General features: G+C 37.3%; 1 protein-coding gene across 2 annotated transcripts in view; it reads right to left on the bottom strand.

Moving 5' to 3' along the window:
* CHIC2 (cysteine-rich hydrophobic domain 2) overlaps positions 1-22,324 on the bottom strand; it is a 53,560-nt gene that overhangs the window by 2,961 nt on the left and 28,275 nt on the right. For both annotated transcript variants that reach the window (XM_011966504.1, XM_011966505.1), the window contains exons 4-5: positions 1,317-1,373; positions 1,091-1,150 (exon numbers count right to left, since the gene is read on the bottom strand). In XM_011966504.1, the coding sequence (XP_011821894.1) occupies positions 1,091-1,150; positions 1,317-1,373 (117 nt within the window). The remainder of the gene's footprint in view (positions 1-1,090; positions 1,151-1,316; positions 1,374-22,324) is intronic.

Genomic DNA, 22,324 nt, shown 5'->3' with positions numbered 1-22,324 from the left:
ATAAATTAACATTTTGACATAATAAAGATAAAATCTACATTATTTGGTTCATTGAATAAAGCTAGTCTAAGACATTTTTAAAATATTTTTTATGTTCAAGGCTAGAAATGGGATTTGACTGTGTGATAATGAAAGAACAGGAAAATGCTAACAGAGAAAAATGATTTTATGATAATTTACAACAAAACACTCTTTTAATCAATATTTTACACATACACACACACACATCTATGATGGCTATATTGTTTTAAAGAATAGGCAAAATTCCTCAGAAATGTTATAACAGATACTTCACAAAGGCTCTGAGTTTTACTTTCAACAATTAATTTTTCCTTAGATCTTTTTCTTCTAAAGTAACAACCTGGCCATATTTAAAGTACAGTACCCAAGCTCAAAAGAAAATTAAAATTCTTAATTTTCTAGAATATTCTGAAATTTTCAAAAGGAGAAAAACTGCTCAAATCATGGAGTCAGTAAATTAAATCCCATGCTGAGTAAGTACAAAATTCATTGTATATATATGCCAACTTAGATATTTTTTAACAAGTAAACACAAGATGATCAACATCTCATTTCCTGCTTACTTTTAATTTTTACAAAGCAATATTCTAATAACACTTTAAAACAGATTCTTTAAAGGGCACTGAGGTACGGGCAGTTAAAATCTATAAAGGCTAAAGGTTTCTTAAGCTCCAATGGCTTGGCTGAAAGGTTTTCTTCCATACTTGGAAACTTGATTAGCATTATATAAAAAAGCCATATCTGACTTGCTGCGTAACCAAAGTTGTGGTTATTCTTTATACAGCATCTAAAATTTCACACTCCATCAACACATGTTCAGGCTATTTTATCTTGGCAATTAATTTATTATTTTTCAGAACACAGTGAAGCCTTGTTTTCAAGTCATTCATAACTTTATAAATCAGTCTTGCACATGAAACCATGCATCTGTGAACCGTAGAAAATCCTTGCACTCAGGAGATTAAGCTCCTGACACCTTTGCTGATTAATAATCATGGAAAGAATAAGATCAGAAGCAAAATAAATGATCATTTAATAGAGAAACTCACAAAACAGCCCTTTAACTTACATATTCCATCATGTTATTCGTTTCACATTTCCTTTTGCTCAGTCTCCAATGCAAGCACAGCTAGACAAGTAGGAGAGTAAAAGAAGAAAAATGAGCTCTATTTTATTGCAGCACACAGACTAACCCATTTGTCCACCTTTCATATTTTTAGTTCAACAAAAGCATCTGTTTCCATACTGTGCAATTCAGACCCCAACAGTACGAAGCTGCTCCCTGTGGTACTCACCTTGTGGTATAACCTATTGTTTTCCCATTCTAATAACTTCTCAATCGATCTTCGTGTCTGGAAGACAAATGAGAAAAAAGTTTACTCTTGACTGGTTTTAGAAAACTTTGTTTTGCAGCTGCTTTTTCTGTGAAAAGGGAAGAGGTGTAAGACAGTGACTGAGTATAGTGTGGTGTGCATCACTATCCATTTTCTAAGCACTAAATGGTAACCTGAACACAAAGAGTTCTCTTTCTTTAAAAAGATATGGCTTTATTTCTATCATACGAATCTTTTTTTACTAGCCTCTGATTTAAAACTATCAAGGTTTAAAAGCTAATGTCATCTGCCAAATAAAATTAAATCCCCATTTTTTTCAAAAATATGTTTCCAATACTTAAATAGTAACAGAAGTTCCTTAATACATATTTTACAACAAAAGTAAATATTAGTTAACAAAATGCAAATGGCCTTTCAGTAAGTTCCAAAACAAAAAATTGGAAGTTAATATTAAATCAATGAATTATAAAATCAAACTAATTTTCACACCATGCTTAAAATAATGCCCATATTTAAAAGACAGCTTACTGATTATTCTACCAATAGATTTTTTTTGAAGAGTCAAAATTTTACTTAAACCAACATAAAAGTGCCATCTGATAGTAAAATCAAACTCTTAATTCAATATTACTGTTTCAGGAATCAACTCAGAATTTACTTCAGTTGACTGATGCAAGCAAGATACGCTATGCTGCAAGAAATGTTTCCTGCTTGGGAGTATGGATAAAAGAAGATAATTCATGGTGCCAGGTGTTAGGATGAGACTGACACAGCTGCAGGTGCAAAAATGACAGTGTTGCCACCAGGATCAACTGCAACTTGGTTCAGCTGCACTTTTCTTGCAAAGGAAAGAAAAAAACATCTTACCACTATTAATGTGGTATAAGGAAGTACTAGTAATCAAATATGAAAATGTGCATGTCAAGCAAGGATTAGCTAGGTGCAAAACTGTTAGGATCAAGCTGGGTTTGAACAGTTTAATGTTACATAATAAAATTTTAACATGTATTTAAAATATCTACTTTAAATAGTTACATTACCTTTTAGCATATTAAACATGCTAAAGACACACCAAAGTCACATAGGTGCCAATTATAATTCATAACTACCAATGAATTACAACTGCTGCCTTACATTTTCCAAGCTTATGTCACAAAACTCAGAAAATCAGCTACTTCTCTGGGTAATAATATGCCAATGACTAATTTATTATTACATTACTTTTTTTGAAGAGTCTTTTTGGCAAGAATTTTAAAGAAAAAAATGTGCCCTTGTTAACAATGATCAGCAGACCTCACTTGTTTCTTTGTAAAGATAGCCTTTTAGAGGCAGCTCTCCTTTTAAATGAAAATAGGGCAGCAGTTATGGTCACACTTTTTGTTAATTTAGTTGCCAGTCAGCCCCAAATCAAAAGAAAATAAGGCTGCAGAGTGTAATTAACATTCAGTTCGGTCGTTTTGTCCCTTGTCTAGCCCCCAAGCTTTGTTAAAATTGCCATCTGAATGCTGAAGGCTGTAGGGAAATCGATTTGATTCTAATCGCACCATGAAAAGAACATGATCTAACTGCTTTCAGCCCTCCGTAAATCTGTACTAGGTCTTTAGCACAATGCAACTTCCAATTTAAAAAGCACTGAATGTCTCGTCAATGACTTTGTGAAGAAAAAAGAACAAGGAGCAGACATAAAAATTCCAATAGTTGTTTAAGCATTAAAGTTCATTTGCATCACAGCGAACCTGAAAAGGGCTGACCTCTCAAACCGCCTCTCAGGTCTATGAAGTTGTAGCCTTGACAAGCTCACATTGACAGAGCTCATTGACTCTGAAAGGCTACTCTATCAATGGTGAAAAATGGCAATAGGTTCTACTCTGAGCAGGCATCTGCCTGCCCACCCGCTGCTAAACCAATGGCAAAACCGATTCAAAACCTGAATCTACCTTGTAATCTTTCTTTCTAGGGCCTTTTAATAATAGATTAAGATTACTATACAATTTGAGGTTTTACTTTTAGTGATGATTTTGGGGGTTGGTGGATGATGAAAGAACTAGAGTGGAACAAGCTTTCCAAGTCCATTGTCTTATATTAATGTATAAAATAGTACCCAAAAGCTTAACACTACATTCTGCAAATACTTATTACTTAAAGAAAAAAATGTAGTTACCACCATCATTTCATCAGAAATTTAAACCCATGCTATAATAAGGATAGATCTCATTATGATATATAGACACATTCATACACACAATTTTAAAACTTAAAAATATTTACTTTAACTTAAATCAACTACTAGTATTTGAATAAAAGATAATTATAAAGTATAAATCTTAAATTTCAAAATATTTATGTAGGAATTCTCAATTTCTTCTTTGCCTATAATTAGGAGTTTAATGATAGGGCTTGGTATAATAATTGTATCTTACAATATTTAAGAATTCTAAAACAAATAAGCCCTGATATGCCACATTCTGAATAAGCATATAAATATAAAATATTGCTACACACTTCACAGTCTGAAGTAAAAGCTGTGAATTAGCACCATCTAATCTTGCTATAAGACTTCCTTCCTGCTTGACAGGTGAAAAAAAAAAAGCACTTGCACGTGCAGCTTAATTAATCATTGAACTTGACATCTCAATGATTTACAGTGAGGAGCAGGTGAGAACATACAAAACCAGAAAGGAACCCTTGATTTGAGTGGAACACTTCTAGCACACTAAGGTGACAAGTATATAGATTCTAGCAGTCATTTAAAAAAAAGAAACTGTGCCAAAAATTATTTGTTAGTAACAACAAAAGCTCAAATTAAATAGAAAAAAAAAAAAAGGTTTAGCTACTGAGAATGTTTAATACTATGCAATTATTTTTAGTTAAGAAAACCAAAATATAGTTTCAAGATTAAATACAATACCAATTTGGCAGATACTTAAAAAAAAATGACACTTCAGCATTTATAAAAGCTACTTAAAAGCTTTTAAACATGAAAAGAAATCACTTTATAAATGTAGTCATCCAGATAAAAGTTAAAGAGTTTATGTCCACAAGGATGTCAGGTAGCTATTTCTAATGAAATATAAGATTCAATAGTGTCAAACTCTACAATTGCTAACTGTGGGCAAGCAAACCTAATCATATAACAACCTGTCCTTGGTTTTTAAATATTTATTTCAACTCCAAATTCAAAACAAGCTGAAGCAAATTAACATGCATCAGAAAAAAATAATATGTATGGGATCTATCAACATGAAACAAAGTACCAAAAAAACACCATCTTTCAGTATTCCGGGCCAGTTTCTAAAAAAATAAGTCATTTTTAATTTTCTTACGAGAATTTAGTGCTTGTGAAAAGCACCAGACTGATAGTCATGGGAACTAAAAATCTATTTAGCTGAAAGAACAGGGGAAAGGGCAGTGCAGGCTTTAGTGCAAGCTTCCCTACAGTGGGCCTTAATCCTTTTCACTGTTCACACCCTGGGGGTGAGGGGACAGGTTAGGTTCTTTACCAATGGAATTCTCAGTCTTTCTGCAAAAGATGATCAACAAGAAACGTAATTTTATGATGTATTCTTATGTCTAATTAAAAGGACCAAGACCACCAACTCACAACATGCAGGCAAAACAATTTTTTTGTGTGAATGGCATCATGTTACTAACCTGGTCTGGAAGTAGACAGCTCCAAGCATCTGGATCCCACCCATCTCCCTCAGCTCACTTTAAATGACCCTTTTTCTTTTTTTTTTTTTTTTTTTTTAAAAAAAAAACCCTTTCTTCATTTCCACACCTTAGTGGTTATATTTTTCTCATTGGTGAACTAGTTTTAATACAGCCATTCAGCTTTGTGAAAGTAAAAATTAACAAGAGATTTAAAAAATATCGTTTCAATTACTAAACAGGTATTAAACAGACTTAAGTTGAGCAACAAGTAGTAGAAACATAAGAATAGAAATTTTGGCTTCTACTTATATTGCCTTTGGTCCCTTTTAGATCTTTAGCAGAACTGTGAAAATAAGGAAAAACATGAAAACTGAAAGAGAACTAAAAGGGCCTCAGTAATTCATAAAATGGCTAATAAGGTAATGATTAATCAACAATATTAGATAAGACATAACCATATAAGACATATCTTCCAAAGAAGCATCTAAAGTAAGCTTATAACAGCAAAACACACATACACCTAGACAAACTCAATTACTGCAATAGAAAACTAAGATTTCCTGAAAATTCAAATTTGAGTTATTAGGTTCTTCTGTAATTTTTCCTAAATACTGTAACTTTCTTAGGAATAAATTATTAATATTATTCCCTATAAACAAATTAAATGCCATTAGACATAAATGTCTTCCAGCACAGCAAAGAACCATTCAGAAAATCTTTAGGGTATTAATCTCCTACTTTGCCACCACTATTACTTAAGAGTTTCCTAATTCCCAATGACTCATTTATTCACAATCAATTGTTTAAAAACATGGTTTTACAAAGAAGTGATTTTCTAGACATTACTAATAAAACCAATGGAAATCTCATGAATTTTAGAGTACTAAGAGCCAAAGAAAAAAAAGTTAAGTGTAGAAACTGTAACAAAGTTTCTCTTAATATTTCCCAATAAAATAGTATTATCAGTCATTAGAACAAAAAGATGCTATGATATGCTAACAAAATATATAGAATATCTCACTAACAACGATTTATAAAAGTTCATCTATTTTAAACCTATAATTAAAATGTATTTGAATTGGATTTATTCATACCATCACAAAATGGGAAAGAAAAATTTCAAATGTTCAATTCCCTACTTAAAACAAATTTTAAACTCCTGAATCTATAATGCATTAATTAACCTTTAAAACAATGCTTTCAATGTATTCATAATCTTGTTTTTAACTTACATTTTTCAAATAAGAATGCTATTCATCTTTAGACATCTGTGTAAACTGAATTTGTTAAGTAAAACAACGTTTTTAGCTGTAAGTTATTAGGAAGAAACCATATATAATTTAAAATGAATTATTTTAACATAAGAGAACTTAAGAAGAAATTATATTATTCGCTTCTGTTCATTCTGGATTAATTTGAAATTTTATATTCCAGTGATGTGCAGAAAATTGGATAATCATATCACAATATTATACGTGAAAAACCTGGATTCACCAAAAACAAAAAAACTAGAATATGATTTCTCAAAAGGATTTTTAAACAAATTCCCTTCCTGTACATTAAAGCACCTTTTACAATTTTAATATGAACATTAACTTTTACATAATCTAGATATATTAAAACACCCACTGAAGTATCATATACTATTTACTAAAAGTAATATTTTTAGATGGAAATACACTAAAAAAAAAAAATTGCTAACATTTTGTGAATCAAAAATAACCTCTTAGTACTGAGCAGTGACTTAATAGGTGCTAATCTTAAATAGAATTTCATCAAGTTTACAATCTAGGCTAGTGAGAGAATATTAACTTGTTTAGGTTATACTGGCTATGAATTATGAAAGATGGGGATTCCCTCTCTCCAGAAAAAAAGAAACATGTACACAAACATGCACAATTCAAAGGGTGTTTGTTATCTACTAACTCTGAGTAATATTTCAGAAAGTACTAACATTTTAAAAAACTAAAATTAAGTTTTGAGGTCCCCATCTGACCCACCTTCTGCCTGACCTATTTCCACTAGGCAATCTTCCCACTTGGTCTCAAAGGGTTTTTTTGCTTTCAATAATCTAGTCAAATAAAAATGCGCTTGGGTTGGGGCAGGGTGCAGGAATGGTCTCCTTGAATTTGGGCAGCAAATACGTTGCCACTATTGTTCAAAAAAAATTATCCAAAAAATTAAAAAATAAAAAAGTTTCAACTGATCACAGAATATTAGAAAAACTGTTCATAAGACAAAGGAATTTCACTAAGCAAATAAAATAAAAAGTACGGCTATCAGGAATTTTTTAAAATATATGTAATTACAAAAGGAAGAATCAGTGCTTAGTGTCAGGCCTCTAAGCCCAAGCTAAGCCATCATATCCCCTGTGACCTGCATGTATACATCCAGATGGCCAAAGGCAACTGAAGATCCACAAAAAAAGTGAAAACGGCCTTAACTATGACATTCCATCATTGTGATTTGTTTCTGCCCCACCTTAACTGATCCACCTTAACTGATCAATGTACTTTGTAATCTCCCCCACCCTTAAGAAGGTTCTTTGTAATTCTACCCACCCTTGAGAATGTACTTTGTGAGATCCACCCCCTGCCCCCAAAACATTGATCCTAACTCCACTGCCTATCCCAAAACCTGTAAGAACTAATGATAATCCGACCATCCTCTGCTGACTCTCTTTTCAGACTCAGCCCCCCTGCACCCAGGTGAAATAAACAGCCTTGTTGCTCACACAAAGCCTGTTTGGTGGTCTCTTCACGAGGACGCGTGTGACATTTGGTGCCGAAGACCCGGGTTAGAGGTACTCCTTTGGGACACCAGTCCCCTGTCCTCACCCTCACTCCATGAGGAGATCCACCTACGACCTCAGGTTCTCAGACCAACCAGCTCAAGGAACATCTCACCAATTTCAAATCGGGTAAGCGGTCTTTTTACTCTCTTCTCCAGCCTCTCTCTGTACCCTTCAATCTCCCTGTCCAATTCCAGTTCTTTTTCCTCTCTAGTAGAGACAAAAGATACACACTTTATCTGTAAACCCAAAACTGGTGCCAGTCACGCACTTGGGAAGACAGCCTTCCCTTGGTGTTTAATCATTGCGGAGACTCTTGCCTGATTCTTCACCCACATTTCATTGGAGTCTGATCACCGCGGGGACGCCTGCCTTGGTCATTCACCCACATTCCCTTGGTGGCAAGTCAACTGCGGGGACGCCAGCTTTGGCTGCTCACCCAAATTGCAGCCAAGGGCTGCTCCCTACCTCCCTTCTCTGTGTCTCTACCTTCTCTTACCTCCTTCACTATGGGCAACCTTCCGCCCTCCATTTCCCCTTCTTCTCCCTTAGCCTGTGTTCTTAAGAACTTAAAGCCTCTTCAACTCACACCTGACCTAGAACCTAAATGCCTTATTTTCTTCTGCAATACCACTTGACCCCAATACAAACTTGATAATGGTTCTAAATAGCTGGAAAACGGCACTTTTGATTTCTCCATTTTACAAGATCTAGATAATTTTTGTCGAAAAATGGGCAAATGGTCTGAAGTGCCTGACGTCCAGGCATTCTTTTACACATTGGTCCCTCCCTAGTCTCTGCTCCCAATGCAACTCATCCCAAATTTTTCTTCTTTCTCTCCTGTTTCTTCAGTCTCCACTCCAACCTCTGCGTCCTTTGAATCCTCCTTTTCTACAGACCCATATGACCTCTCCTCCCCAGACTGCTCCTCGCCAGGCTGAGCTAGGTCCCAATTCTTCCTCAGCCTCCGCTCCCCTACCCTATAATCCTTCTATCACCTCCCCTCACACCTGGTATGGCTTACAGTTTCGTTCCGCAACTAGCCCTCCCCCACGTGCCCAACAATTTCCTCTTAAGAAGATGGCTGGGGCTGAAGGCATAGTCAAGGTTAATGCTCCTTTTTCTTTATCTGACCTCTCCCAAATCTGTCAGCATTTAGGCTCTTTTACCTCAAATATAAAAACCCAGCCCAGTCCATGACCTGTTTCACAACAACCCTTAGACGTTTTACTGCCCTAGATCCATTGGGGCCAAAAGGCTGTCTTATTCTCAATATACATTTTATTACCCAACCCACTCCCAACACTAAAAAAAGCTCCAGATATTAGATTCTGGCCCTCAAACCCCACAACAGGACTTAATTAACTTCGCCTTCAAGGTGTAAAATAATAGAGTACAGGCAACCAAGTAGCAATGTATTTCTGAGTTGCAGTTCCTTGCCTCCACTGTGAGACAAACTCCAGGCACATCTCCAGCACATCAAATGCCCGAACCGCAGCTGCCAGGGGTTCCTCCAGAACCTCCTCCCCCAGGAGCTTGCTACAAGTGCCGGAAATCTGGCCACTGGGCCAAGGAATGCCCACAGCCTGGGATTCCTCCTAAGCCGTGTCCCAGCTGTATAGGACCCCACTGGATATCAGACTATCCAACTCACCGGCAGCCACTCCCAGAGCCCCTGGAACTCTGGCCCAAGGCTCTCTCTGACTGACTCCTTCCCAGATCTTCTCGGCTTAGCGGCTGAAGATTGACGCTGCCCAATTGTCTCAGAAGCTTCCTGGACCCTCACAGATGCTTTGAGTAACTCTTACAGTGGAGGGTAAGTCCAACCCCTTCTAAATTAATACGGAGGCTACCCACTCCACATTACCTTCTTTTCAACGACCTGTTTCCCTTGCCCTCCATGTATTGATGGCCAGGCTTGTAAACCTCTTAAAACTCCCCAATTCTGATGCCAGCTTGGACAACATTCTTTTATGCACTCCTTTTTAGTTATCCCCACCTGCCCAGCTCCCTTATTAGGTCGAGACATTTTAACTAAATTATCTGCTTCCCTGACTATTCCTAAGCTACAGCCACACCTCACTGCCACCCTTTTTCCCAACCCAATGCCTCCTTGGCATCTTCCTCTTGTATCCGCCACCTTAACCCACAGGTATGGGACACCTCTACTCCCTCCCTGGGAATGGATCACATGTCCCTTAACATCCTATTAAAACCTAATCACCCTTACCCTGCTCAACGCCAATATCCCATCCCACAGCACGCTTTAAAAGGATTAAAGCCTGTTATCACTCACTTGTTACAGCATGGCCTTTAAAAGCCTATAAACTCTCCTTACAATTCCCCCATTTTACCTGTCCAAAAACCACACAAGTCTTGTAAGGTTAGTTCAGGTTCTGCGCCTTATCAACCAAATTGTCTTGCCTACCCACGCCGTGGTGCCAAACCCATATTCTCTCCTATCCTCAATACCTCCCTCCACAACCCATTATTCTATTCTAGCAAACCTAGCTGACCCTAGATTCTAACTCCTTTCGCCACTCCTCTTTCCGTTCCTTAAAAACAGCCCTAGAAGCTGCCCCCACGCTAGCTCTCCCGAACTCATCCCAACCCTTTTCATTACACACAGCCAAAGTACAGAGCTGTTGGGTCAAAATTCTTACACAAGAGCCGGGACCGTGCCCTGTAGCCTTTCTGTCCAAACAACTTGACCTTACTGTTTTAGGCTGGCCATCATGTCTCCGTGCAGAGGCTGCCACCACCCTAATACTTTTAGAGGCCCTAAAAATCACAAACTATACTCAACTCACTCTCTACAGTTCTCATAACTTACAAAATCTATTTTCTTCCTAACACTTGACACACAGACTTTCTGCTCCAGCTTCTTCAGCTATATTCACTCTTTGCTGAGTCTCCCACAATTACCATTGTTCCTGATCCGGACTTCAATCCGGCCTCCCACATTATTCTGGATACCACACCTGACCCCCATGACTGTATCTCTCTGATCCACCTGACGTTCACTCCATTTTTTTTCCCTACATTTCCTTCTTTCCTGTTCCTCATCCTGATCACACTTGGTTTATCGATGGCAGTTCCACCAGGCCTAATCGCCACTCACCAGCAAACGCAGGCTATGCTATATCTTTCACATCTATCATTGAGGCTACCGCTCTGCCCTGCTCCACTACCTCTCAGCAAGCCGAACTCATTGCCTTAACTCAAGCCCTCACTCTTGCAAAAGGACTACAGGTCAATATTTACACTGACTCTAAATGTGCCTTCCATATCCTGCACCACCATGCTGTTATATGGGCTGAAAGAGGTTTCCTCACTATGCAAGGGTCCTCCATCATTAATGCCTCTTTAACAAAAACTCTTCTCAAGGCCACTTCCAAAGGAAGCTGGAGTCATTCCTGAAAAGGCCATCAAAAGGTGTCAGATCCCATCGCTCAGGGCAACACTTATGCTGATAAGGTAGCTAAAAAAGTAGCTAGTGTTCCAACTTCTGTCCCTCTTGGCCAGTTTTTCTCCTTCTCATCAATCACTCCCACCTACTCTGCCACCGAAACTTCCACCTATCAATCTCTTCCCACACAAGGCAAATTCTTGGATCAAGGAAAATATCTCCTTCCAGCCTCACAGGCCCATCCATTCTATTCTGTCGTCATTTCATAACCTCTTCCATATAGGTTACAAGCCGCTAGCCTGTCTCTTAAAACCTCTCATTGCCTTTCCATCGTGAAAATCTATCCCTAATTCGCCACTCTTGACTCCCTCTTGCAGTGGATACATTATCTTTGCTAACAGGACACACTCCAATACTTTTACCCTGATGAAGTCCTATTCTTTACTTTTATACTTACTCTTATTCTCGTTCCCTTCTTATGCCACCCACTACCTCTCCTCAGCTATCTCCACCACACTATCAATCTCACTCACTCTCTCCTAGCCATTTCTAATCCTTCTTTAACAAACAATTGCTGGCTTTGCATTTCTCTTTCCTCCAAGATCACCGAGGGCCCAACTTACTCACTGCTTAAAAAAAAGGGGACTCTGTATATTTTTAAATGAAGAGTGTTGTTTTTATCTAAATCAATCTGGCCTGGTATATGACAACATAAAAAAACTCAAGGATAGAGCCCAAACACTCACCAACCAAGCAAGTAATTATGTTGAACCCCCTTAGGCACTCTCTAATTGGACGTCCTGGGTCCTCCCAATTCTTAGTCCTTTAATACCTGTTTTCTCCTTCTTTTATTCGAACCTTGTATCTTCTGTTTAGTTTCTCAATTCATACAAAACAGTATCCAGGCAATCACCAATCATTCTATATGACAACTGTTTCTTCTAACAACCCCACAATATCACCCCTTACCACAAAATCTTCCTTCAACTTAATCTCTCCCACTCTAGGTTCCCAGGCCGCCCCTAATCCCGCTCAAAGCAGCCCTGAGAAACACTGCCCATTCTCTCTCCATACCATCTCCCCACCTGCTGCAAATTTTTGCTGCCCCAACACTTCAACACTATTATATGCTATTTTTCTTATCAATATAAGATGACAAGAATGTCAGGCTTCTGAGACCAAGCTAAGCCATCATATCCCCTGTGACCTGCATGTATACATCCAGATGGCCTGAAGCAACTGCAGATCCACAAAAGAAGTGAAAATAGCCTTAACTATGACATTCCTCCATTGTGATTTGTTTCTGCCCCACCTTAACTGAGATTACTTTGTAATCTCCCCCACCCTTAAGAAGGTTCTTTGTAATTCTACCCACCCTTGAGAATGTACTTTGTGAGATCCACCCCCTGCCCCCAAAACATTGATCCTAACTCCACTGCCTATCCCAAAACCTGTAAGAACTAATGATAATCCCATCACCCAGCTGACTCACTTTTCGGACTCAGCCCGCCTGCACCCAGGTGAAATAAACAGCCTTGTTGCTCACACAAAGCCTGTTTGGTGGTCTCTTCACATGGACACATGAGACACTTAGGGCCAACAGGTAGAAAAGGGGTAAAGGCCGGGCGCAATAGCTCATGCCTGTAATCCTAGCACTTTGGGATGCTGAGAAGGGCAGATCACTTGAGCCTGGGAGTTCAAGACCAGCCTGAGCAACATGGTGAAAACGCATCTCTACAAAAATCAGCCAGGTGTGATGGTGCACACATGTGGTCCTAGCTACTTGGGAAGCTGAGGTGGGAGGATCACTTGAGCCTGGGAGGTTAAGGTAGCAGTGAGCGTGTGACTGCACTCCACCCTGGGCAACAGAGTAAGACCCTGTCTAAAAAAAAAAAAAAAAAAGGAATTATTTTAAAGGCAAGAAGAAAGGAGTAAAAGAAAATCACCTGCTGATGGATGATAACAGACAACTGGAGAAACAAGAAGAGATAAGGAACCAGCATTTGTGGATCCTCACTTTGGGTCTGACTCGGTGTTAAGTGTCTTGCTTTTATTACCTTATTTAATCTGCACAACAAGCCTATATGGCAGATTGGACTACTTTCTTTTTACATATAAAAACTAAAGCTTACAGAGGTGAAGAAATGTAAATCTGTACTGGGAAATGGTAGAGCTCAGATTTGAAACCAGGATTAAATGTCCTTCAATTTCCTTTTCTTTTCATCATGCTACAGAACTATTATAATACTATCACAAAAAAACAATTTTTGTAGGCCAAGCACCTTGGCTCACACCTGTAATCACAACACTTTGGGAGGCGGAGGTGGATGGATGGATCCCTTGAGTTCAGGAGTTTGAGACCAGCCTGGCCAACATGGTGAAACCTCATCTCTACTAAAAATACAAAAATTAGCCAGGTGTGGTGGTGTGCACCTGTAGCCCAAGCTACTTGGGAGACTGAGGTAGGAAAATTGCTTGAACCCGGCAGGTGGAGGCTGCAGTGAGCTGAGAGTGTGTCACTGCACTCCAGTCTGGGTGACAGAATAAGACTCTGTCTCAAAAAAAAAACAGAAAAAAAAAAAAAAAAAAAAAAAAATAGAATTTTTATCAAGAACTTTTCTTTTTTTACAGATATGTTATGGATATTTTACAGATATTATCCTGAGACGAATAAAGGAATGGCCCTAGTACACACCTACTAAACAAAGTTGGAAAATAGAGATAATAATTCTTTATATACCTCCTCCTCTGCCCTTCACCTTTTTTATTTCCTAGTACACCAAATTCTGAGTTTTTGTCTTTTAAGTATCATTTTAATCTGTTTACTTCTCTTTCTTGTCTACTTTTATGCCTTTCTCTTCTTGACTAATGCAGTCACTTCACTGAATCCACCCTTCTTCCCTTATTTTTAAAATCTTAATGGTTTCACTTCAATTATATTTTGTTCTTAATTTCAAGCCCATTCCTGACTTTGTAAAGAAAAATTTTTATAAGTCAGAACTTTTTTACAAATATTATCCTCAGACAAACAACATATCCATGACATGCAAGTTATCTAAGCCGCTAACAAGGCTATTGGCCTTGAATAATCAAGTTACTCTAAAACTATGATTAATGTGTTCAAGAAAAGAAAGTAGAAAGCTGGATGAAAAAAAATGAAGAATTTCAAAAGAACTGGAATCTATTTTAAAAAAACAGCAAATGGACACCCTAGAATTGAAAAATACAGTATCTCATATTAAAAACTGAGGTCACAGAAGAAGATAGGTGCAAATCTTTGTATAAACCACGACACCAATACTATGTTCTAAATATTTACAGAGAAATGAATGTCAGCCAGCTGTTGACAAAACACATTTTCTAAAGATTCTAGCATATCTTTATAGTGCTACCTCTGCATTTTTAAGGCTCAAAGTTTACACTTTTATGAGTATCATTTTTATGATGAAAACTTAGTAACACAGTTTAATTTTAATTAAAAACAAATTTTCACTGGTGTTCATAATAATGGCAGTAATTTACGTAAGAATTCGTTTAAGTTTCAAAGCCAAAGCATGCTTTAAAATGGAACGGTAGTAAATGTATTCCTCTAGTTATGAGAAATCTTTTCCGTAGGATCCCTTTTGTAAAGGGACTGAAATAAGATTTCAAAAAGGTCAAACCTATTTCATTATTCTGTATCTTATAATAGAGAAGATAGTGAAGAAGGGGCAAGAAACCACAAATTAAATGCCTAGGGCTAGATACAGAAAACCCAGTTCTTTCATTCAGAGTTCCCGTCCCACCTTCACTGCATTAACTCATTACATGTCATTCCCAATCTCTCTAAAAGTAAATACACAAATTTCAAGAAAGGATCTAACACTAGAAGAAAAATAACTTTACCAGAAGTCATGTAAACTTATTTGCTAGGGAGTAGGAACCTAATAAATAACTTTTCAAAGACAAGATGTTGATTTTCATTTGTTTTTATAAAAGCAAAACAGAAGCAAAAGCAATATATCAACTCTTGGTTGTCCAACTATAACTTTGTATAAAATCTACTTAAAATGTACATTTTTTCTCCTATACCCACTTTACCTGCTTTATAGCTTCTTTCCTTTACTGTCTGTGTCTTCAAGAAATACAAACTTATTTAAATATTAGGAAAAAATACAAAGATAAATCCGCTGAAAAACTAAAGTACTGCAAAAGTTGATATAATAATGCTTGGATAGTGTTACCATTTATCAATCAATTGGACAAATAAGGTAAATTATAACCTAATTCAGCCCATAGGCCTGAATTTCCTAACTCATGAAATCTTTTAAATTCCTTCCAAAGCTCTAAAACCTATCTCTCTGCTACTAGGTATAACGTCAAATTTTAATAAAAAACAGCTTGATTTTTGTAGTTCTTTAAAATAGTGGGAAAAGCATGAGATTTCGAGCCCAATGATTGGAATTCTAGTTTGGCTTAACTTTATAAACTGGGGATCTCAAATAGGTTACTTGACTTCTAAGCTTCAGTTTTCTCATCCTTAAAATAATCTGAATATCTGCTTTTATAATTTTGTAAGAATACAGTACACATAAACTGATAAACTCCATCCCTGGTAAATAGTAAGTAAGGACTCAATAATTTACTGATATTACCATATTTTCCACACAGGGTGTTATGAAGATTAAATTAAAAGAGAATGTATATAATGTGCCTTGCTAATAGCCAGTATACAATAATTATCTTTCTCTTCATTTTTTCCTTGTGGTCTATTATTTCATTGCATATCAACATACATTTTCCATTTTATAGCAAAATCTTTCAAGTTAAACATCAGGAATTTAGCGATTTGGAATAACTGGTATTATAAACTAAGTGTTTCTATCTTAAATTACATTTAAGTAGGTGTAAAAGTCAAACATCGACTGGGCACAGTGGCTCACACCTGTAATCGCAGCACTTTGGGAGGCTGAGGCAGGCGGATCATGAGATCAGGAGATTAAGACCATCCTGGCCAACGTGGTGAAACCCAGTCTCTACTAAAACACAAAAAATTAGCCGGGCATGGTGGGTGCACACCTGTAGCCCCAGCTACTTCGGAGGCTGAGGCAGGGCAATCACTTAGAACCGGGGAGGTGGAGACTGCAGGAGCCAACATCGCGCCCCTGCACTCCAGCCTGGTGACAGAGCAAGACTCCGTCTCAAAGAAAAAAAAAAAGTCAAACATCAAATACGATGTGAAAGTTTTTATTAAATGTAAAAATAAGATGTTTCTGATTTAATACAAACCATAACTCAAGTTTGTTTCTCTAAATTTACTCGACAGAAATTTCTCTAAGTTGTATTTTACATTGCTAAGTCTATCTGTACATTAGAACAGTATAAATATCCCCTGCACAAGAAAGATCAGGTTCCTGAAAAACCTCTGTAATAAAATCATATGAAAGTCAAGAAATATAGGGTAATGAAGATTAAGACCATTATTGACCACATGAATATTTGTTATATTTACCAAAATAAGGCAAATTGGATAGCATTCTAAAAAAAGTCTTTGATTTTCCACATCTTCAATCAATAATAATAGCAGTTATAAGACTATATTTCATCCATCATTCCTTGTTCACTAGAAATTCTTCGGGATTCCCACTTCACTAGAATTTCAATATAGTTTTGAATTTGTTCTGCCTTGTTTCAATATCTGTAATATGATGTATGTTAGAGGTATTTTTCTTTATCTGATTCTTCATCCAAATGTTCAATTCCTTTCTCATTTTATGACTCAGAGTTACTGACTATAAATGGTCAATCCCAAACACAGAGTAAATCAGTTCTGAAAGTTTTGGATAACTTTTAATACATCGGTATGACTGAGTAAGGATATTTTATATTCCTCCCATATACCAATATTCTTAGCTTTCTGCTTATGATTCCCCCAGGTTCACTTTCCTTTGAATTTCTTTAAGTCTTACAAAGTTGCATTCTAACTTAAAACAAAACTTTACTATTCACTTCTCCCATTTAGATTCTCAACACTACTATACCCCTAGCCAGAGTAAGTCACAATTATTGGATAACTAAACTTGAACTTGAGAGTAAAGATACTCAAAAGAAACATAACTAGAATCTCAACTAAAAAAAACATAGTGAACTGTATTACCATTTATTTGTATGCATACAAAATACTTGACATGAGAGAAATATAGGCATCTTAGCCAACATTTCAAAAACTAAATAGCAATTATCTTTTAAAAAATTCAGAAAAGTAAAAACCTAAGAAATCTGTATTAAAATATTTATTACAATGATGGTCAGGTGCGGTGGCTCATGCCTGTAATCCCAGCACTTTGGGAGGCCGAGGCTGGAAGACTGCTTGAACCCAGGAGTTAAAGACCAGCTGGGGTAACACAGAGAGACCTCATTTCTACAAAAATGTTTTGTTTTAAATTGGCCAGGCATGGTAGTGTGTGCCTGTAGTCCCGGCTACTTGGAAGGGTGAGGTGGGAGGATCACTTGAGCCCAGGAGATCCAGGCTGCAGTGAGCCATGATCATGCCACTGCACTCCACTCTGGGCAAGACAGCCCCTATCTCAAAAGAAAAATATATATATATATAAAAAAATATAAAATACATAAAATAAATTTATAAATCTACATAAAATATATATACACATATATGTTTATATTTACTAAAATGCTAATTCTTTTTTTTTTTTTTTTTTTTTTGAGACAAAGTTTTGCTCTTGTTGCCCAGGCTGGAGTACAATGGCACGATCTTAGCTCACTGCAATCTCTGCCTCCCAGGTTCAAGTGATTCTCCTGCCTCAGCCTCCCAAGTAGCTGGGACTACGGGCATGTACCACTATGCCCGGCTAATTTTGTATTTTGAGTAGAGGTGGGGTTTCACCACATTGGCCAGGCTAGTCTCAAACTCCTGACCTCAGGTAATCAAAGTCTGCCTCAGTCTCCCAAAGTGCTGGGATTATAGGCGTGAGCCACCACACCTGGCCTAAAATGCTAATTCTTAAGGTTTAAAATAAAAATCAACATTGAGAATTTTTTTTTTTTTTTTGAGATGAAGTCTCACTCTGTCGCCTAGGCTGGAGTGCAGTGGCACAACCTTGGCTCACTGCAACCTCTACCTCCGCCTCCTGGGTTAAAGCAATTCTCCTGCCTCAGCCTCTTGTGTAGCTGGGATTATAGATGCATGCACCACTCCTGGCTTCTTTTTAAAGCATGGTTATAGAAATAGTTTATAGACCTACAAAGCTCAATTTTCAAGAGGACTACAGATTTTTGGAACTGGAAAGTATCTGAGAAATTAGCTGGCCTGTCCTTTGCTCAGATTAAAAGGAAAGGGGAAAAAAAAAACCTAGCGCTGAGAGAGGCTTTAAGTGACTCTCTCAAGGTCACCCAACTTCAAACATTGGTTTACTATCCTTTATACTGTATCACACTGCTCCTACAGCAGTAGGAACTCCTATTACTTATTCTAAAAGGCAAGATGCTTCTATTTATCAGGGAATCTTCTTCTGATTAGTAAGTACCATATCTTATGAAACATTATGATCTTGCTAATGCCAGGATTTTAAAGGCCAGATGAATACATTCATTCAACAAATATTTATTGATCACCAAGTAGATGCTAGGCACTGTGAGAGCACTGAGGATACAGTAGTTAAGAAGACAAACACTGGGAATAATAATACTAAAATGATAATAACAGCAACTACATTGAACTAAGCACCTGCTATAGGCAAAATACTATATTAAGTAGCCTACATGTACTTACCTTTGTGTGTGTGTGTGTGTGTGTGTGTGTGTGTGTGTGTGTGTGTGACACAGTCTCACTATGTTGCCTCAGGCTGGAGTACAGCGGTGCCATCTCGGCTCACTGCAACCTCCGCCTCCTGGGTTCAAGCGATTCTGCTGTCTCAGCCTCCTGAGTAGCTGGGATTACAAGCACGCACCACCATGCCCAGCTAATTTTTGTATTTTTAGTAGACACAGGGTTTCACCATGTTGGCCAGGCTGGTCTTGAACGCCTAGCCTCACGCAATCCACTTGCCTCGGCCTCCCAAAAGTGCTGGGATTACAGGAGTGAGTCACAGGGCTCGGCCCACTTGCTGTAATTCTTAAAACAACACTACAAGGAAGGGTTTAGAGTGAGTGGATTGATAAGTGTCACAGTCCAAAGCAGCTAGTTCTAGCATCAAAATGTAAGTTCTAGCCACCACATGTTACAGGCCATTTCCCTATTCCTAAATGAATGATTTCCTAATATAATTTTAAATATAAATAAAAGCACAAAGGAAACGAAAATATGCAATATTTTTAACAAATCCATATAGAGACCACTTTTAGAAAGTGGCATAATTCTGGTTAGCGTATCTAAAAGAGTAAAGCATTTTTATAAAGGAGATAAGACAACTAACAAGGTTAAGAAGTTGGTGTATAAACAGTCTAAAACTTAGGGTTCTTTATTCAGACAGGAGGAAGGCTGAAAGCATATATAAACAAAGTCTATAAAGTCATTAAAGTTGCGATAGAAAATATATGTGCAAAATCTTAGAAGACTGAAGACTGAAACTAACAGTTGCTTAGGATGGAAGACAAACCAAAACAAAAACATACTACGGCACAGTATATAGTAAAATTATGAAACATTTCTTCAAAAAGTGAGCAGACTGAAGGCACATACAATATGTGATATCCATTTACTTGAATATGAATTTTCTAAGCTATAATACTATAATTCTGGTACAGCCAAGAAGCAAAGTATAACAAAAATAAGCTTTGCAAAGAAAATGTCATAAAACCTATTTAATAAAGCTGAAGCATTTTATTCACTTGTAAGTTTCTCAGGCTCTTACAAAGAAACCTACTAAAAGATCAAAGTTTCCTGTTTTACTGACTTCTAAGCATTGATTACTCTTTGAAACCTTGAATTTATTTTCCTGCTTTTGTCTATCGTTTAAATCCACAAGAGAAACCATTTAACCTAGGCATCTGAAACAGTACCAAGCCCACAGTGCTGCTTCAGGAATATTCACTGAATTAACAAACGAAATCCAGAGAATAGCACACTGGCAGCATAAAGAAATGGTAGCCAAATCTAGCAATTTCATAGGATGAATATGCTTATCTTCCTAGAGATTATCAGTTTACTCAATGTTAAGTCATTTTAAATAGCCTATTAAAACAAATATATACCAGGTAATAGAATGTAAAATTCAAATTGTTTAATATATGAGATTTCAAATATATTTTGTGACTGCTGGTGGCTATTTCATATTTCCAGACCCTAAGGATACATTTTTATTGTCTTCTGCTATCAGAGCTACTTCATGAAAAACAAGAAAAGTGCCTACAAGCTTACCCTGTAAATAGACTCTCCAAATAGACTATATGCTCTTTGAGGAGAATTTTATTTATTTATTTATTTATTTAATTTATTTATTTATTGAGATGGAGTCTCACTCTGTCACCCATGCTGGAGTGCAGTGGCATGATCTCAGCTCACCACAATCTCTGTGTCCCGGGTTCAAGAGATTCTCCTGCCTCAGCCTCCTGAGTAGCTGGGATTATAAGCACACATCACCACACCTGGCTAGTTTTTGTATTTTTAGTAGAGACAGGGTTTCACCATGTTTGCCAGACTGGTCTCGAACTCCGGACCTCATGATCCACCCACCTCAGCCTCCCAAAGTGCTGATTGCTGGCATGAGCTACCGTGCCCAGACTTAGTAGAGACTTATACTATCCCTGGCACCTAACAGGGTACTTATATGTCGAGAGCATCTCTATAAAAAGAGGATATTTAGACTTCCATTTTCAGCCAAGATGTAGCAATGGACACCAGATTTACCTTCTAATCTGAAACAATCAAAAAAAGACAAAACATCTGAAATAGTTTTCAGGACATGGAAAATGAAAGACAGTCATCCCTGAGAAAACAGAAACAATTTGGACAAGCCCTACAATTTCCCAAACTCACTGACTTAGAGCTTCTAGGCCACAATGAATGGATGGAGAAACCAGGCAAAGCCTAGGGACTCCCTAAGTTAAAAAGACAGAAGTGAAAGAATAGGAAGACTGGGGCAGCTAGAAGTCACAAAGCACAGTACCAGAGGAGAGTGCTGAACAGAGAACGAACTCTAGGATCTGCAGATAGTCCTTACTGAATATCAAGGTGAGTACTGAGCAAGTAAAGAAATTATTAGAGGCAGATAAGATCCTGTGTAAGGCAAGGCATGGTGGCTCATGCCTATAATCTCAGCACTTTGGGAGGCTGAGGTGGGAAGATTGCTTGAGCCTAGGAGTTCGAGACCAGCCTGGGCAACATGGTAAGACCCCATCTCTACAAAAAATAAAAAATAAAAAATAAAAATTCTAGCATAGTGCCTCTTTCCACCAGCAAGACTAGAAGATGCTATAATTCAGAGTACCCAGGAGGGTCTTACTTCACGAGGACACTATTCTGGATCCTCAAGAAGTGAAAACCAGAATTACCATATTTCTAGGTATATACACAAAAGAACTGAAAATAAGTACTCAAATACATGCACATCCATGTTAACAGCAACAACTGCTAATGGAAACAGCTTAAATGCCCATCAATGGATGAATAAATAAACAAATTGTGAGATATACATACAATGGAATATTAACCCATAAAAATGAAGTACTGATACATGCTACAATGTAGACAAACTTGCAAAAAATTATGCTAAGTGAAAGAAGCTAGACACAAAAGGTCATATATTGTATGATCCATTTATATGAAATATCCAGAATCAATAAATCCATAGAGATAGAACAGATTGGTGGTTGCCTGGGGCTACAGGGAAGGAATAATGGGGAGAAACTGCTTGATGGGTAAGGGTGTGATTCCTTTGTGGAGTGATGAAAATGTTTTGAAACTAGATAGAGGTGGGAGTTGCACAATACTGTGAATATACTAACCATCACTGAATTGCTCACTTTTAAATGGCTATGTTACATGAATGTTACCTTACTAATTATTATTTTCAAAAATAAGAAGGCAGGCCGGTCATGGTGGCTCACACCTGTAATCCCAGCACTTTGGGAGGCTGAGGCGGGTGGATCACGAGGTCAGGAGTGAAATCCCATCTCTACTAA

Source organism: Mandrillus leucophaeus, unplaced genomic scaffold (assembly GCF_000951045.1).
Source record: "Mandrillus leucophaeus isolate KB7577 unplaced genomic scaffold, Mleu.le_1.0 Scaffold762, whole genome shotgun sequence".
NCBI classification, from domain to species: domain Eukaryota; kingdom Metazoa; phylum Chordata; class Mammalia; order Primates; family Cercopithecidae; genus Mandrillus; species Mandrillus leucophaeus.
The sequence above is the reverse complement of the archived record's forward strand: the minus strand, read 5'-3'. Positions and strand labels throughout refer to the sequence as shown.